Source organism: Schistocerca serialis, chromosome 4 (assembly GCF_023864345.2).
Source record: "Schistocerca serialis cubense isolate TAMUIC-IGC-003099 chromosome 4, iqSchSeri2.2, whole genome shotgun sequence".
NCBI lineage: Eukaryota > Metazoa > Arthropoda > Insecta > Orthoptera > Acrididae > Schistocerca > Schistocerca serialis.
The window spans coordinates 135974462-135994902 of NC_064641.1; the positions used below are offsets into that span (position 1 = coordinate 135974462).

General features: G+C 36.3%; 1 protein-coding gene across 1 annotated transcript in view; it reads right to left on the bottom strand.

Moving 5' to 3' along the window:
• Positions 1-13501: 13501 nt before the first annotated feature.
• Positions 13502-20441, bottom strand: part of LOC126473740 (uncharacterized) — a 195954-nt gene continuing 189014 nt past the window's right edge. The window contains exon 4 of the mRNA XM_050100988.1: positions 13502-13859. Coding sequence (XP_049956945.1) covers positions 13792-13859 — 68 coding nt within the window. The 3' untranslated portion in view covers positions 13502-13791. The remainder of the gene's footprint in view (positions 13860-20441) is intronic.

The following is a 20441-nucleotide window of genomic DNA, read 5'->3' on the forward strand; positions in this document are numbered from 1 at the left end:
CCCAGTCTGATGTCAATTTTGCGGTTGGGGACAGCAATATTTTTCAGCAGCAAATCACCAACTATCAGAAACAAGAGTTTGATATTTCAATGTAGTATGGCCTGCTAGATTGTTCTTAGCTGAAGTCAGAAATTTATTTGCAGCAGCTGCTACACAACATTGAATGTTTGATTGCCAAGTGGTCTTTCTTTTCATAATTCCTTATCATCAGTTTAATTTAGCAGTTTCTTTTAAGAATATCTGCTGGTTTGACATTGCTATCTAGGTCACAACGGATTTACCACATTCAGTCTGATGATCTGAAAGATATGTCAAAGTAATATTCACACAATGTGTGTGTGTGCGTGTGTGTGTGTGTGTGTGTGTGTGTGTGTGCTATTCTATTAGTGAGATCTGTGAGCAGCTTTCAATAGCTGTACAAATCACATTTATAACAACATACGGATATTTTTTCTTGCCTTTTCTGTGTTGGTAAGATTACTTTGGTAAATATTTTGAATTGATTGTGCACAGAAAGTAGTCTTATTTGTAAAACATAAATCCATACTGTTTCAAAAGGAGGGGGTCAAATTTACACTTTTGATGTGATGTTTATCATTTGTCCATCTTTCTTCTTATGTCACTTCCCGTCATACCTTTCCTCCTCCTGACCTAGGTGTTTAAAATGTGTGTATTGTTGTAAATGTATTGGTGCAAATAATTATCTGTTTTGTACTAGTGATGGCTCATGTTTGATTATTTCTAAACATTAATCTCTCTCTTATGTTATTAACAGATTATCAAGTGGAAAAATGGGTGAGTGAGTGTTGTATAAATTGAAATAACTGGCTTGGACGATGTTTGCATAGCCACCACTGTGACCATCTCACCGAAATAATGGTTAATTGTAGCAACAATTAGAACATAATTCTGATTGGCCAGTGCAAATTAAATTTTTGCACTTGAAACATTCCAAATTCACATAGTTGTGAAAGTAGAAAGCCATGCCAGTTATTCCAAGAGAATAATATTTTGTGTCCTGGTATTTTTAAATCCATAGACCTTTGGTCAGTTCAACTCACGCAGTTCTCATTAAGGTGAGTTAAATGTTTTCTAGTCTGAAACATTGAAGTGTGTTTTAGTAAATTGCTGCTGGCAAATAATGGAACATATCTCTATATGATATCGTGGTTTATCAGGGATGCTTATGAGCACAATAGACTGAGTACTCTAAACCACTACCATTATTTCATAGGTATTGTAGAGTCCATAAAGCTACATGACATTAAGTAATACATTTTGTAGAAGTAGTACCCAGCTACAGAGTAACTGAGTTTCCATGCCTTCCTTTGAACATGAGAGAGAACATTTTTTTTCCTTTGCCACCTTTTCCCAAGTGTTCCAATGATCATAAATGAGCGTTATGTGGCTATTTAACAGATGGTCAGTGTTCTCAGTAGCAAATATTACAAAACTATGAACTAAGATTAAAGCCACCAAACAACCAACACATAATACAATACAAGAAATGAGCTTTTGCTAGTGTTGTAGATAACCAGTTTCACAAAACGGGGGAGGGTGCCATGAGGAGACATTTGCCCCTCTTGGCATCTGGAGTATAGACTTTGTAACACATTGACTGCTGCACACACAGTGACAGATGTTTCACCATGAGGCCAGGCCAGAGCATCAGGCATGAGGCTCTGTTGTGGCCACCAGTAGGCAAACAGCATCAGGTGTAAGGTTCAGAGCTGTGGCCACCAATGGCTTAGTGGCAGTCAACATGTTAGTCATTATAGAAGTCCCATGCAGTTATAAAAATGATTGTTATGTCTGCCATTTCACTGAACTGCATACTTAACATTCCTGACTGTGACAGGAAATTGTGGCTTTACAGTTTCTGTATGTATGTTTACATCTACAAGACTACCCTGCAATTCACAATTAAGTGCCTGGCACAGGGCTCATTGAACCACCTTCAAGATATTTATCTACCGTTACACTCTTGAAGAGTACCATTTGACTCTTGAAGAGCATGCGAGAAAAACAAACACTTAAGTCTTTCTGTGCAAATGATGATTTCTTTTATTATATTACACTGGCCATTTCAACTCACATATGTGGGTGTCAACAAAATATGTTCACATTTGGAGGAGAAATTTTGTTATTGAAATTTCGTGAAAAGATCCTAAAACAAAAAAAAGTTTTATTTTAATGATTGCCATTCCAACTTGCATATAATATTTGTGACACTCTCTCACCTATTTTGCAATAATATAAAATGAGCTGCCCTTCTTTGAACTTTTTCAATCTCCTCCATTAGTCTTATCTGATGTGGAACCCACACACTTCACAATAATACTCCAGAAGAGCATGGACAAGCATAGTGTGAGTTTTCCCCACAACATTATCTGTGTGATTCTTCTAGTTTTAGCAATTTCTAATTGTAATTCCTAAGTATTTAGTCGAATTCAAAGCGTTTAAATTTGTGTCATTTGTTATGTAACCAAAATTTAGCAGATTCCCTTTAGTACTTTGATGTGGATGACTTTAGAGGCAAGTGCCACTTTCTGTACCATACCAATTTCTTGTCTAAATCATTTTGCAATTGGTTTTGATCATCCAATGACTTCACGAGGCAGTAAATAACAGCATCGTCTGCAAAAAATCTAACTTGGGTATGACAGGTTCTCAAGCTGTTCACGAGAAATTAAATCATTTCCTTGGTGTGGAGGCAGTTTTATGGCTGCCCCATGATCAAGGCAGGTGCAAACCTTTGCAGAACATTGCCAAACTTTGAGTCCCCTATGTTTTCTCTCATGCTTCCTTATACAGACCTTCACGAGTTGCAGAGTGGGACTATTTCAATAATTTTGTGCTTGAATTCTGGTGCAATTCCCAACATAAGATAAACATGACTGCAGTGCATTGCCCATTCCCTCTTGCATTACTTAATAATAGAAGTATTCTACTATCTGTCTAGAGGTGAGGTGAAACAAGTGTCCAATGTGTGTGGTGATAAGATTTCTTTTCCTTGAGTTTGTATCTTCTCAAACTCTACGGGGGGAACACAGAACAACATGCAGCTGTTGAGTTATGAACTCTGTAACTAATTATTATGGCTGCAGAACAATGTATCAAACTGGGGATAAGAGGAATATCTTGGTTCAGTCAATGTCAATGTTGTTTTGGGATTTTTGAATGCTGGCTGTGGGTTACACTTTATCCAACTAACCCAAAAAATTTGTTTTCAAAAAACAAATTAATTGCCCTTAATTGCGTCTGTCAGCATTTAAAAATGGTACGAAAATAATGCAGTAAATTCAGAACCATGATCACTCACGAAGTTTTGCGTGCAAGCTGTGTTACAGATGACACCAAAGTAGGATAAAATTTTTAAAAGTTTGCTTCCCATTTCTCCACTTTGAGGAATATTAGCACATTACATTTCTTATTTTTTTCTGTTTTAGATTTTTAGAATTCAGTGCCAACCATGTGTTATTACTTTATAAATAAAAATATGTTTAGTGAATATTTTTTAGCTTTATTCTCCAGCTTGTTAGAGACAGTGGAGTTAATGACATGAAGATGTTATTTCAAATCATCAAGTCAATTTACATTAATATGAGTGTCATTTCTAAAGCTCTGCAACTGTAAGACAGAACTGAAGAAAATAATTTATTTAACAAAATACCTCTACATTCCTTCAATATAATGTCCATTTTTACATATAACAGCTTCTCAATGTTTTGGAAACTTCTGTATTCTGGATAGGGCACATTCTTTGTTGAGCTATGTGATTACTTATGTCATATCATAGGATGCTTCATCAGTTGTATCAAAACGTTTTCCATATAGCTATTCCTTAAATTTGGGAAACAGATTAATGTCTGGTGGGCTCATATCAGGATTGTATATTGTATGGTGGGTGGGGAAGTATTTCTCATCCATATTTGTTGAGCCTCTGCCCCCACTGGTAGGCCAATATGCTACCTTGCATTATCACGCAAAATGAGGACACCAGCTGTGAGCATATAGGCCTTCTTTGACAAATTCTTGGGTGCAAAATATTTTGCAGAAATAGGTTGTAGTATGCACCAGTTACAGACATCCCCTGGGGCACTATTTGTAGTTATGAGTCCATTCATGTCATATGTAAAGATCATCATCAGCTGGAAGCGGAATTTTTTCAGACGTGGAAAGTAGGAACTTTTCTGTTGTTATGACTGAGGCTTCTGTTCTGGCTCGAAATCTATTATCCAGGTTTCATGAAGTGCAACAGTCCTTTTCAGAAACTGATCTCCTCCTGGTTGATAATGTTGAAGCAATTCTTCTGCGATTCTTTTGCGAACTGCTTTCTGCTCTTCACTCAGATCATGTGGAACCCATGGGGCAACAACTTTTATCATCTTTAACTTTTCAATTATGATTTTGTAAACTGAAGGGACAGACATTTTGGCCTCATATGTAATTTCCTCACATGTTTGTCATCGATCTTCTCTCAAAATTTCATTAACAATAACCTGCGAGACATTGTTGCAGCTGATGGTCTCCCACTTCTTGGGTTGTCCTCAATGCTTACCCAACCTTCACAGAAATTGGCAGGCCACCATTGTATTATGCTATGATCCACTACACTATTATACTGAGTGAGGTGGAGCAGTGATTAGAACACTGGACTCGCATTCAGGAGGACGACTGTTCAAACCCATCTCCGCCCATCCTGAGTTAGGTTTTCTGTGATTTCCCTAAATCGTTTCAGGCAAATGCCAGCATGGTTCCTCTGAAAGAGCACTGCCGATTTCCTTCTCAATCCTTCCCTAATCCGAGCATGTGCTCTGTCTCTAATGACGTCGCTGTCGACTTGACGTTAAACACCAATCTCCTCCTCCACTACACTATTCCCACACACTTCTCTCAAAGCCATTACAAATATCCATTGGATTCTTTCCATACAGGGGTTTGAGTTTGATGTAGGAATGGTGGCCACTATGTGTAATTGACCTGACTCAGTTTCAGTCTCCATTTCAAAACCAAATTACTCATGACACCAGCCACTGGAACCAACAAACACATATACAAACATCAAACCTAAAGTCTCACTCACAACTGATAAATTTCAATTTTATCATACCACCATAACGGTCGCACATGCACAATGTGCAGGACGTTTGAAATGACCCTCATGGTGTAGGAGGATCTACTTTCCATACAATAATTTAATATACTTGCCTTTTCTGTTTCACAGTGGTAATCTACATTCCAGAGAATATATTGAGTCAATAACTGTCAATCTTTGAGATAAAATAACATTTGTGTATATCCTGGCAAATTTTCTTCTTGGTTCAGGACATATTAAACGCACAGAATGAGTTATGGTAGGTACAAAATGGCAAATTTAAAGTCTTGCCTCCTCTTGAATAAATTTCTGAGAGTCCTCATGAGTGGCAAAATAGTATAAATGAAAAGCCCCTGTATTTTTTCCCTCCAATTTCTACAGGGGCATGACATCCTAGCCAGATTAATATTGCCACACACTGAAAGTTTATAATAGCTGATTCTCTGCATTTATACATACCTATATCTGACTCATATTACTAAAAGTTGTACTGTCCTCAGACTTGTGGAACATGATTTTGTATCATGGTGGAGAATCTCATCTAGCCATTTCTAATTCTACTTTGATTGCAACTGTCTAATAAAAAAGTCTACATGTGCCTGGAGAGTAAGGATGGAAGGAATAAAGATGCAACTGGTTTTCTTGTGAAAGTCATGTAACAATCTTTGTGAGCAATTTACATTTCTTCAGTACATTTTCAGTGCCTGATTACAACATTTTAATCAAAAACATATTAATTGTTTCTCTTAAGAGTTAAAACTAACATAACTGCTAAGAATTATTCTTTACATGTTTCCAATGCATTATAAGTAACATAAATCTGCCTTTTCAAATTTTATGTACTACTGACTATGCAGCTACTGTACTAGCAGAAATTTTTTTGTAGTAGATATGAAAGGTTATGTAACAAATTTAAGTAATTGGCCTTGAAAACCATAAAAAATTCTCCATTCAGTGAATACTAAGGACTAACTGCAAATACAGCATAGAGAACAGAAGAAACAGGTTTCAGTATGACTAGATTGTAGTGACTAGAATTAGCGTCCTTATCAAAACGTATTTCCATTCATTTTCCACTGTCTCTAGCATTCTGTTTATGTACATAACAAAACATTTACCGTCCAAGTTCAAAATCATTTTATTACTGTTACTAGACAAATATTTTAATTCAAGCATAATAACTGAAGTTTCATGTGATAAACAATGACACAAAATGTTCTTCCCTTCGCTATACATTCAAGTACTGTTACAACAATACATCAACAAACCTAAGGTTTGCTACATACAAGATATGGGCATATATTTCAACAGTTGAATGAAATGGCAAGAAACTAGTTATTTGGTGCTATGGTGACCGGGGTCACCAGCCGCAATCCTCATGACAATTATGATGTGCTGGTCAAAGTAGGTGACATGTGCTCTGTAGCAACCGTGTCAGAACATCAATTATAAACATGGACTGTCAGGACAATTATCGACAACCCAGTACCTAATCAGGCATCAGCAAGAGTTCACTGGCTGCACCACCATACCACGCCTCAATCCAGTCACAAGTGGCTAGAGGGTAGCACATCTCTTCCTGAAGAGTGACTATTTAAGCCAGACCACTGTGGACACTTCCTGTCAGCAAGAGCTGGATGAGGCATGTACCAACTGCTTGCAGTCCAACACTTAAGCCCTCATCAACGCGTCACTGGTGAAGGCTGTATCACACTTAGAAGTTCAGCTTCTTCGAGTGCAGGTACTGTAATTTTGCAGCTCCTGGGAGGTTGTTGGAACCTATACCTTTGAACTGTATTTAGTTAGAACCACTGAAAAGGTGGAATTAATTTCTTGTTATCCTTATTGTTTTTGCAAGCTAATAACAAAGCTGTTTGTAATATCTACCAGTGGTTTCCTCACTCTTCAGGAAGAGACATGCTGCCCACTAGTCACTTGAGACTGGATGGGGGCATAGTTTTGTGGTGTGGCCAATGACCTCTTGCTGATGACTGGAGAGGTACCCAGTGGTACATAGTTCTTAGTTCACCTCCTGGCAGTCTGGATTGCAGTCTGGTTGCTACAGAGTGTGCAAGCATCACCTACTTTCATCCACGCATTATAACTGTCATGGGGCTGTGGCTGGTGCCCTGGGACACCATAGCACATAGTTTATTTGTACAACTGCTTTACTTGTTCATTCCTATGAAACACCCCATTTTTAGTAACAGAATTTAAGTGTCATCAAATGAATGATTCACTTATCACTGTGAAAAGATGTAAGAACAGTGTTAACCTTTAAGGTGATTTTTATTTTTTCAGACATTTACTTGAAAGTTATATTAATACTTTACATTGATTAGAAATTGTGCTGATTAATTATGTAATAATAGTTTGGCACTGCTTAGGATTTCTGATACTGATGTCATATGCTAGAATCAGTAACTCCTTGAAATTTAACGTTTCCTTCCAAGCCCTGTCCAGAGGTAGCCTGGGTCGTATCTACCATGTGAGCTTCTAGTTTCAGATTCTGCCACAAAATTACGAATTTTATATGAAGGTCGATGATTTCTCAAGGCATGAAGGTAAGCAGCAGTGGCTTTTGGCCGTATTTCTCGGTCTTGCTCTGCAACAAAAATAAAAATTATTAATTTTGTCTAACTTCTTAATTAGATTCTAACCAAATGAAGGGTAAGCAAAAAGTGTATTTAGTGAAATAAAGAAAATGTCAGGACTTCCAAAATGTCAGTACTTCCTCTGATGTAAACAAAATTTTTGCATATCTTGAGCTTGTAGAATGTCTTCATAAGCAAAGAGCAGAAAACAAACATATAGAAGTCAATTATGGATGAAAATCTGCTGAGGTACAAAGAAGGTGCAATGGTGATTAGCCACAGAATGTGAAAGGCTGAGAAGAAATGTACTGTGACGGAGATAAGAGAAAGAAATTAAATTAGTAAATGGTCACATTAAATTCAAAGCAGTCTTGAAAGGATGTTTACTTATGCACTGCTTCTCTAGTCTGGATGGGATCCCCCAAAATCTCTTGAGTCAATAACATAATCACTATTAGTAATTCAATTGTAGTTATCTTTGAGACAATTGTACATGAAAAAATAAGATAATCAGTACTGAAGTGTATGTATGAATGATTCTGTTATAATTACTCATTTAAAGCTGGTAAACTTATAAACCCACCTGCCAAAAACTACTATTTTTTTATAAAAAATATTCTGTTTGACTTATTAGGAAAAGGATAACTTCGTACTCACCACATAGAGGAGGCACTGAGTTGCAGACAGGCTCAATGAAAAAATTGCTAAACATTTAAGCTTTCTGAGGACAAAAAAGTCTTTCTTTGAAAATAGAAAACACACACACATTCACACAAGCATAACTCACACACACATTTCCACTGTCTTTGGCCACTGTGATCTGAATGTGGACTGCAACTACATCTGAACTGAGCAGCCAGATACAGCCATAGTGCACAGTGTAGTGGGACGAAATTAAGCGTCACCCATCCACCAAAGTCAGCCCAGTTTGCAGGTGACTATAAGTTTAATTTAGTTTTGTTTATGTGTTTTCTTATTATTTGTAATAAATGTGAATTATCTAAAAGTTTTGTATTTTTTTTATGTGTTTCATGTACGGAGAGATCGGCGCAACGAACGGGGACAGCATCTTCGTTGCCGCGACCAGAGAGGAAATTGCTGGCCGCTATACGTCGCGGGTCGACAGCCAAGGAGCAGCAGAAGATCCTGGAACCGAGTTGTTGCGTCGTGTTTCTAAAAATTAAAAATGAATTTTTATACTCTTTTTGTACAACAATGACAAAAAAAAATAGAGCTTAATCTTATTGAGAAGTTAGTCACTGTCTGTCAACGCTCAAGTTCACATCTGTATGTGTAGGAAGCTAATAAAATAGTGTATGTTACTAAAGTTGAAACACGTGTCTTGAAGATTTATTTATGAAGAGTTATGTGAACGGATTAATAATATATTTGACAAGATTATTGATTCAGACAGCGTTGGCCGAAACTTTGAATCTAAAAAGTTTATTTAATGTGTGATTCTGATATCGATTAGATCAAGATAACGTGTGTCGATATAATTTTCTGAGGAGAAACAAACGAAATTTAAATTCGAAAAAGTTACGAAAACCAATTGGCCCAAGTGATGTAATTCTCTGCACACGACTCAACTGATGTTTTACAGTTTCGTTCAAGAACCATTCCATGACAATTTAAAAAGAATATGAATCATTTTTGAAGTGGGTTGTAACTGACGTAGGTGACGAAGTCTGCACATGGTCATACATATATCAAACGCAAACCCAAATACGTCGTTACACCACACCGTGGCGACCGTGACAGGACTTGTGTGCAACTAAGGCACACAGGTACGAAACGAAACATCAAGAGTCCTTCGGAAGTTAATGCGAGTTTTCGTGGAGCCTTCACCAGCCAGCGGCGACTTCGCGGGTGTGGGCATCTGACGGAGTGCAGCCAAGCAGTACGGTCACGCAGTTGTTCCACGAGAAGGCGCATCTGTTGGGCAGCAGCTGAACGCTGCAAACCCCGACAACCTTTTTTCTCCCTAAACTAATAGGCCCAGTACGTCAGCTGCGGGGCGTTCCTCCGGCTGGTATTAGAGGTGTTGCTGAGGGCTTCGCCTGTCTACGGCGGTGCCGGGCGTGGTTGCAGCCAGCGACGTTTCCGGTGTTCGACTCAGCGTCCTGCCGGTTGCGGAAGCGGGGTCGCAGCATCTCAGCGGCTGCATCGACGGCTGTTACATCTGCAGCCCATAGCAGCACACTGATCATCGAGAACTACAAATTACAATATTAGTGTCCGGTGAGTTTGTTTCAAGTTGGAAGTGGAGTGTTGTACATAGGAAGTGTGCTTTTATAGGATTGTTGATTCCAAGTTTGCGTGTGTAAATAGTTAATATCTTACAATAATGTCGGGAAGTGAAATGTCAGACGAAGAGCAATCTATGTCCGATAGGAGCGTGAGATCCCTTTTTAGGGCGATCGCTAAATTGAAACAATCTAACGAAGAATCTACTGCTAGATTAAAAGAGGAATTAAAACAGGCTAACGAGGAATCTACTGCTAGATTGAAACAGGAACTAAAACAGGAATTAAGACAATCTAACGAGGAATCTACTGCTAGACTTAAAGGGGAGCTAACAAAATCAACAGACAGGTTGCAGGAATATCTTAATGAAACCAGTCGAGAATTAAGTGATAAAATAGAGTCTTCTAAAGTTGAAATGCACGAAAAATTAGTAGGACTTAGTAATAAGATTGCTGATAATTGTAAAAGGTTAGAAGAATATATCCAGGAATCGCGCGAGGAAAAAGCTCGCATGCGAAACGATATCACTGACTTAACCGAGAGACTAGATAGTGTCAATATCTTAGTTGTAGATGAAATACAGAAAAATAACGATATGTTACGAGATGAATTTTCTATGCAAACAGAAACTGTTCGCAGAGAATTATTGAAATCTATTAAAGAGGTCTCTACCAAACCTGTAGAGATTTCTTTAATAGATAATGTAGAATTAGAGACATTAACTCATCAAGTAGAAAAGGACCATACCGAAATCGAAAACATGAAATTTTTAATTACTGAAATATGCAGTAATCTTGAGACTGCCAAAGATAATAACATTGATGAAGGTACAGAGCGTTCACATCGTGAGCACAGTGAAGAATCGATATTAGCCGATCGAGTATCCAATACAGAAATGCGGATACAGGAAATTACTAAACGGTTATCGGAATTAGATAATAACGAGAACATTTCAGGTAGCAGAGGTAATAACATAATCAGAGACAACAGTCGCATCGAATTTGCTAGCTCGGACGACAACAATATGAATAAAGCAATCACGGCAAGCCAATCCGATGCAACTCCGTCTCTGCAATCTAAACAAAATCCGACTATTTCTCTCGCAGAATGTCTGGATGACATAACGACAAATTCAAATGTAGCAAGTCGATTTCCTGTATTCAAACCAGGAGGCGAACTGCACCCTATAATCTTTATAAAAGCTTTTGAAATATCATTATCTTCTAAATGGAGTAGTGAAAAACGCATTCAATTTGTAATAGGACATTTAGAAGCAGAAGCTGCGGAGTGGGCAGTACTGCATAGGACTGAATTCAGGGATTGGGATGATTTTGTTAAGCAATTTAAACAAAATTATTGGTCAAGAGGAAAACAACAACGCTTAACTTTAGAGTTGTTAGCCCCTCCTCCATATTCTAAACGGTGGAGAGGTTATAGGAATTATTTTGAATGGAATTTAAACCGTGCTAAATTAATTGAAAGTCATCTAATGCGAGTCCTAAGTAGTAGGTTACCGTATTACATAAAGGAAAGAAAAATGTTATTCTACGAATTATACAAAACCTTAATAATGGGGACGAAGCAGTTAACACCCGGGGTGTGTGGTTATATTTTAACGACTTGTTGTATTGGAAAGCACAGAGGGAACACCAGAGATGGAAAATCTGCATTCCGAAAACGGTTGTGGACGAGTTAATTACTTATATTCATGAAGGTTACGGGCATTTTGGAATTCATAAATGTATTAAACATCTAATGAAGTATTATTATTTCAAAAATATGTCCCGTATTGTGAGAAGTATTATTAGGGCTTGTGAAACCTGTCAAAAGGTTAAAGTTAATAACAAATCCAAGCGTTATAAATTATATGCTGTAATTCCTCGAGGTTTGTGGGATCTACTGTCATTAGATTTTTTCGGCCCTCTGCCTCGGAGTTCAGGAGGATTAACATATGTGTTTGTTGTAATGGAATGTTGGTCCAAACATGTGAAACTATATACTTTGAAACGAGCGAATACAGCAAGCGTTATACGCTGCCTCACCCGAAATTACTTTGTTAACTGGGGCATTCCTAAACGACTTATGTCTGACAACGGTAGTGCCTTTATTAGTCAAAGATTTCAAGATATGATAAGACAATATGGAATCAAACATATCTTAATTTCGAAATATCACCCTCAAAGTAATTTAGTAGAAAGAGTCATGAAAGAATTAGGACGATTATGTAGAACTTATTGTGCACATAAACATACTTGGTGGGCCAAACTAATGCCTGAATTTGAAAAGATATTAAATGAATTGCCTCACCTAACGACGGGATTATCACCTATAGAAATTTTAGGCAAACGAATTATAGGTGAGCCTTTACTAGCTGCTTTACCTTGGCCACCAGTAAATGAGATCCAACAATGCATCCCAGACGAAAAAGTTTGCGAACAGATTGTAAAAAATGCCGAACGGAGAATTAAAAGTTATAATCAACAGGCTATAGAACCCTCATTTCAGGTAGGAGATCTTGTGTTAGTACGATCTCATCCTAAAAGTTCTAAGATCGGTAAGGAATGTAGAAAATTCTTCTTTATCTTTGAAGGTCCATATGTTGTACATAAGATTGTACATCCCAAAGCATTACTTCTTATGAAACCTTCATCAGGTGTAATTAAAGGATTATATAGTGTTGATCAAATGAAACCCTTCATTCCTAAATAAGTTAATATTTAGTATATGTTACACACGGAAGAGCGTTCATAGTTTATTCATGTGAAGTTTTTCGTGATAGTTACGTGTTATTTTAAATAAATGACAGAAAGCTTAAACATGTGTTCTACAATAATCTACTGGTACTTCAAAGAGAGAAAGATAACCAAAAGGGGGATTTATATGGAGGAAATTTTGCTCTTAGGTCTAAAGGAATTTTGCGTATTTTAAATTTACTCGGATAGTAGGAACCAAAGGGGATGGTTAATAGTTTTAGGGACCATGGGCGTCCAGAGCTATATGGCTCACGAGAACATAGCAGAGTGCCTTTAATAGAGGTTTGCAATAGTGTTAATATAGAACACACCAAACGGGGTTCTCTCGCTTGTTTCTCCTAAATAAATGGCCATTACCCAACAAGGTGTCCGAAGGTAAAGAAAGCCGTGCCGAGATTCTAAAGAGAGTTTTGCTTGATTTCTTCTTGACCTCAGGCATAAATAAGGCATTAGGGAAGAGAATGATGTAAAGTAAATAGTACTATTAGTTATTGTGAGAAACTTATTAGTAATATACATTCTTGAAAAGAATAACTCTAGTAAATAAATGAAATTGGAACTAATCTATCACAATTTGAACGCTCTGTCCTAATGTAACAACGTTAAAGAACGTACTAAATTAGTATTTATTGGCAACTATTAACTGAAGAGGAGCAATCTCCCTATATTCGGTTACGAATTACCATAAGAGCACAATTAAGAGTAAATGACAAATAATCACAACGATATCGTATTAAAAGGATTAAATCTATCTAATAGCAAGGACTCTAGGTTACGTAAAATGTGAGGAAAATGTATTAACAGTTAAATATTGTATATTGAACAGTTTTAATTCCGGTTAAAACCTGACAAACTGAGCTTGTGGGTGGGGTATGTAGTGGGACGAAATTAAGCGTCACCCATCCACCAAAGTCAGCCCAGTTTGCAGGTGACTATAAGTTTAATTTAGTTTTGTTTATGTGTTTTCTTATTATTTGTAATAAATGTGAATTATCTAAAAGTTTTGTATTTTTTTTATGTGTTTCATGTACGGAGAGATCGGCGCAACGAACGGGGACAGCATCTTCGTTGCCGCGACCAGAGAGGAAATTGCTGGCCGCTATACGTCGCGGGTCGACAGCCAAGGAGCAGCAGAAGATCCTGGAACCGAGTTGTTGCGTCGTGTTTCTAAAAATTAAAAATGAATTTTTATACTCTTTTTGTACAACAATGACAAAAAAAAATAGAGCTTAATCTTATTGAGAAGTTAGTCACTGTCTGTCAACGCTCAAGTTCACATCTGTATGTGTAGGAAGCTAATAAAATAGTGTATGTTACTAAAGTTGAAACACGTGTCTTGAAGATTTATTTATGAAGAGTTATGTGAACGGATTAATAATATATTTGACAAGATTATTGATTCAGACAGCGTTGGCCGAAACTTTGAATCTAAAAAGTTTATTTAATGTGTGATTCTGATATCGATTAGATCAAGATAACGTGTGTCGATATAATTTTCTGAGGAGAAACAAACGAAATTTAAATTCGAAAAAGTTACGAAAACCAATTGGCCCAAGTGATGTAATTCTCTGCACACGACTCAACTGATGTTTTACAGTTTCGTTCAAGAACCATTCCATGACAATTTAAAAAGAATATGAATCATTTTTGAAGTGGGTTGTAACTGACGTAGGTGACGAAGTCTGCACATGGTCATACATATATCAAACGCAAACCCAAATACGTCGTTACACCACAACAGTCATGCCACAGCAGCCAGAGACAGTGGCGGTGTGTGGGGGTTGTGCTTGTGTGACTGTGTATGTTTCCTGTTTATGAAGAATGACTCTTTTATCTGGAGGCTTGAATGTTTAACAGTCTGTTCGATATGCCTCTCTGCAACTCAACGCCTCCACAATATTGTGAGCAGCAACCTATCCTTTTCATAATATCATTATTCTACCCTGGACTTTCATGTTCAGTTTACTTGTATCAGATATGTATGTATACCAGATATTCAACTGTAATTAACCACCTGAATTCAGTATATGTATAAATACTGACTTGTCCAGTATCTGTTGTGCTTGTATTGTACACATGAGGTTTACTGGATAGAAAAAAATAATGCAATACAATACATATGCGATTTAAGCTAAGAAGATATATACAAATTAGCACTTTGTATGATGAGCACAAAAGTCACTAATGTTTTACTAATACAGCATACTATATTGAGAATTCTGAGTAGGTGTACAATGACAAACATAAAAATGTTGTCATATAATGCACTAACGGAGGTTTTTATACACACATTATTTCCTGCCAATCCAAAATCCAATCATTGAGGTAATGTATAGAAAGAATAGCTAATAAAAATGCTTTTCACTTGTATTTAGAATTTTTGGGCGTTAATAATTTTGTGTCACACATTTATAAGCAGTTTGTTTCAATTTTTTGCACCATAATACAGAGTTCCATTTTGTGTATACAATCCATATAGGATTTATTTTTATCTTTTGTTTCTTAGTTATGACTATTATAGCTAATATGAGGTGACTTATTATTTATCATAAATAACATAAAAAAATAAGCATACTGGGATGTAAGTGTGAGGACGCTTCAGGTATCAATGTATTCTTTGCAGGGTATTCAGTGATCAACTGTACATAGCATTTTTTGAAGCATAAATATTTATTCTTGGCTGCCTTATCATCATTTAAGTTAGTCTTGAAAGTGTGAAAAACATCTTAGCAATTTCCTCTAAATGTGTGAACATAACATAAAGTTGTAGTCTGATGAACTCAGTTCATTATTCACCTTATCAGTAAGTCAATTTGACTTTAACTGTGGCCAGCATAACAAACTGGAGCATTATGCAGTTTACAGGGTGATTCACAAAGATACGCAAATATTTTAATGTGTTATTCTAGAAGCAAAAATAAAGAAAAAAGTTCATATAAATATAGGTCCGCAAACGTTTAGTTACGGATTTACAGCTAATAAAAGATTTTATCTGAAATTTAGATACTTTGCTAATATGAAGCCATCGCAAACTTGTACAAGGTTAAAGTAAAGCATGATTTCCATTTATTTTGTTGTTATTGATCTGGTGAATCTAAAAAAACATGTCCCTGACATGTATCTGCAATAATTTTCCAGAACATCCAGAGTAGCAAAGAGGTAATTTTGTAAAATTTTTAATTTATTAACTACTTGGCCCAATTTGTTTTTTAAATTCCAGAGAATTATGCACAAAGTTTTCAACAGAAGTTGCAGAGAATTTAATTTTGGAATAATGATGGTAATAACATAAACTGAAACTGTATGAATGTGTCAGATAACCTGCTTTTATTAATACCATAGCACACATGAATTCTTGTTAAACCAGAAAAAGACAGAGCTCAGTTTTAAGGAAGTTGTACAGTGTACATACAATTTCACAATGCATTCACAATAAATGTTCAAAAATGCCTCCACCGAGTCCAACGCATTTAGCTGCACAGGTATGAACAAATTTTGTTGCTCCTTTCCATTTCAAGGGGTTGTTCTTAATTTCATCTATTGCATTTATAATGTGAGCAAGTAATGCCTCACGTGTATTGACTTTATAAAGACTGTGTGTTTCATCCATTCCCAGTCACAAAAATCCATTGGTGTAAAATCGGGTGATCTGGGTGGCCACAGACGTGTGGCTCCATGACCAATCCATTTCTGGGGAAAATGTCCATTTTGGCATTCATCTCTTTGCTTCTCTGGATGTTCTGGAAAACTACTGCAGATTCACATCTGGGACATGTTTTATTAGATGCACCAGACCAATAAAAACAAAATAAATGGACATTATGCTTTACTTTAACTTCGTACAGTTTTGCAATTGCTTCATATTAACGAAGTTGCTAAATTTCAGGCAAAATGGTTTATTAGCTATAACTCCATAACTAAACATTTGTGGACTTTTTTCGTTAGTTTTACTTGTAGAATAACATATTAAAATATTTGCATATCTTTGTGAATCACCCTGTATAGTCACACACACACACACACACACACACACACACACACACACACACAGTGATCAAGGTTCATGCACATCATGCAACAACTCAGTAGCAGCCTACCTTATTCTGTCATGTGCTTTTTTCCTTCCATGTTGCACTGTACATTCCCAATTCCCTAAGATCTTTCATGCTACAGTCTTGTTTATCTGAGAGGTCTTCAGCCATCTATGTTTCTTTTAATTACCTGTGCTACTCTTAACCTACTTCCCTCTCCTATTCTTGCTGTGTGCCTCTAGCCACCTCATTTGGCTCATCCTGCAACAATATCTGCTTGTTGCCCCAGCCTGAATACCTCTTGCTAGCTTTATTACAAATTAGTGGGTCCCTGTATCTTTCTCTTTATTTTGCTCTCAATTATTCTCAGTTTGTCTCTATTTTCTGGTTTTGTTGTGACCCTCTGATGCATACAGTGTTATTGGACACATAACAGCACTATAGGTTCTTAAATTTACCTTTGTTGAAATGCATCTTTATGTGTATGTATTCTTCAGACTATAATAGCTTCGTGACTCACCTATGATCTGCTCCTTGATGTCTTCCATAATATTGTTTTCCACACTAAACCATGCTCCCATACATTTCACTTTGTCTCTTCTGTGCATTTTTATTGACCCAAATTTAAATTTTTCGAAAAGTACCTGCCATCCTTGATAATTTCATCAACTCTGTCTTCCTTCTCTAAGATTCAGTTCAATCTTCATTGCATTACACATGAAATCATTTACCATTTCTCCCTTCTCATCTTTATTTTCAGCCTTCACCAACACGCATAAGCAATTCATTAATAGTTTATTTTCACAAGAACTTCTTGGCATTCTTTTTCTGGATTATGCCTCATACAATCTTCTCTATTAGTAGGTTCAGAAGTGTAGGTGATATATATCTTCTACTTGGAGCTGGCTTTTCTCTGTTTCTCATATTATAGCAATGTCCTAAATATAGCTTCCAGCTTGGTACACTTTGTTCATGCTTCAGCAATACTGCTTGGCTGTGGTGGTATCTTCATTTCTTTCTGCATACTGTACATACTTTCCCACTGAATGCTGCTATATCCTCCAGAGAAGTCAATAGACATTTCCATACTGCTTTACCATATTCTCAACATGTTCTCCAACTTGTCTCATTTTCAATATGTGGTGAATTGTAGGGCTTACTTCTTCCAGACGAAAAACCAGTCTGATTCGGTACAAATCAGTTTATTAGCATCCTTGTGTCTCATCGTAGACAATGACAGTGGATTTGTTATGGGTAATAGGACATGAAATTATTTTACAATCATATGTTACTTAATAAGATATTCGAACAATGGATATTGTTAATAAGATATTCTGAAGTACCCCATGAAGCCATACACATAACAACCGTCAGAACATAAATTATAAGTTGGATTATATTTGTGCAAATACAGCAATTTTTTTTAAAGCAATTCAGCTCACTGTAAGGAGGGAAATAGGTTATTTTATTTTAAATGCTGATGGTTATGTATTTTTCAACACTAAAAAAACAGTTGCTAGTAACATTTTTATAGTTCTCTTTTAAGTACTTGTATGTGTAATTCTGATATTCTCTGACCTCTATATTTCTTGTTTAATCTCTTTTAATACCTCATGATATGTTTAGTAATGAAATACCTCTGGAGTTATTACAGTTCATTTTCTCATTATTCTTATGTACAAGGATTATTATAGATGTTTCTCATGCTACCAGTATTTGTTTTACTCGCTATGCAATGTTGATTAGTTCGTATATGTTTACTACTTCTATAAGTGGTCCTCTCTTCCTACTTTTTAACTCAGTGGGTGATTCATTTCTCTCCTCACTTGTGGTCCTGTTTTGTCAGTGAACACTGTAATTTGAAAATGATCAGTGCAGTTTACTGTAGATAATTCAACCACAGTGCAGTATTTTTCTTTTTTGCAAAGATGTGTTTTTGCTTGTAGTGTATGATGCTTTGTTTTCTGTCTTGTGTTATGGAAATGAATGTTTTCATTTTTGTGGAAGAAACTAGGACATATTGTCGTGTGTTTCTTAATAAACACTACACTTTTGAGAAGGTAAATATCTATAAGAGAATTTGCATTCTTTTAAGGAGAAGTCTGCAAGGTCTGACATGACCTTTTTCTATTCCTACTATGATTCTCACTTTTCAATTTTGCATTCTAAAGAGTTTTAGGTTGGATGATGAGCTGCCCTAGAAAATGATTCCATATTTCAAAACATAGTGCACAGTCATCAGACAGTCCTTATGACAGCATTTTTCAAGAACTTTCATTAAACAGCACATAGTACTTAATATTTTTAATGTACCATCAATGTGTGTACATCATCTATGGTTGTTCTTGTGTCAGCCTCCTCAGAAATTTTGTATTGTCCACACTTTAAATATCAGTGTCCAACACCCAAATTTTGATTCCCTAATCACTTCTCTTGGCATTATGAAAATTTAGCACTACTGTTTCATTTTTATTTATTACCAGCATGTTGTGACTGAGCAGATTTACAATACTACTCAATGTCTCTGATAGAGTAATCCGAAACATAATTGGCTAAGATGTATACGTCATCTGTGAACTCAATAGAGTTGTGGGAGAGAGCACGTTGAATTGTAGATTATGCCAAGTGACATAAATTGGCTGTTTCTAATTGTATTCATTATTAAGTTAATCTTCATATACAGTTTGCTGTAGTTGCGTATTATTTTGGAGTATCTGGCAGCTGAAGCCACACTGCCAGCAGTGTGTGTGTGTGTGTGTGTGTGTGTGTGTGTGTGTGTGTGTGTGTGTGTGTGTGTGTCTTTAGGCCTTGTTGGTCAAAAGCTTATTTTGTGATAGTCTTTTTGTTGTGCCTATCTGCAACTCAGCATCTCCACTATATGGGGAGTAGCAACTATCCTTTTCATAATATTGTTACATTCCAACCTGGATTTTCCATTGTTTGATAATGTATATTTTGACCTGTTCCACATTCCTTATCCTTCTCCCACATGATGGCATACATAAACAGATTGTTTGGTTGAATAATCTGTATATCTCAGCCTTACAAGAAACATACACTGAATGACTGGCAGATTGTAGAGGTGGTATTGAGCAATGAATGGGAGTTGTTTAAGATCTTAACAGCACGTTTCACAAAAGAAACTCCTTAATTTTGAAATTAAATAGCTTGGCATCAGAAAATAAGGGAGGGCCAGAGGCAAGTGATATATTTTCTTATGAATGCCTTGTAAACCAGATACGGAATTTTCACCATCAGTTCCAAACATAACCAAGTTTAACAGAATGTTTTTGTCAATAGAACAGTTACAGTTATTCAGTGTAATCTTAGGAGGTCAATCTGATAATTTGCAGCTGAATCTCAGCTGATATCTGCCAGTGAATTCCAAATATTACAGAACTGTTACACATGTTTCTGCAGAAGACCTAATGTCACCAGTAGACCTAGGATTTTAGGTGAAAACCTATTTTGTTCCTCATTAAATAAAGGCAATAAAAGTTGTACATACATGAATTATGCCAATTTATGATCGAAAATGCTAGTTTTATAGCACCTAAAAAAACCTAATTTCTGGTTAGTACCTGACTGTACCTAAATGTTAAAAATCCAATTAAATAAAATTTTTCATGGCTAACATTCTATCATTGTCTTCCCAGCTAAGAATTACACAAATATTTTATCAAAAATTGAAATTTTATCATACCTAAAATACCTAATT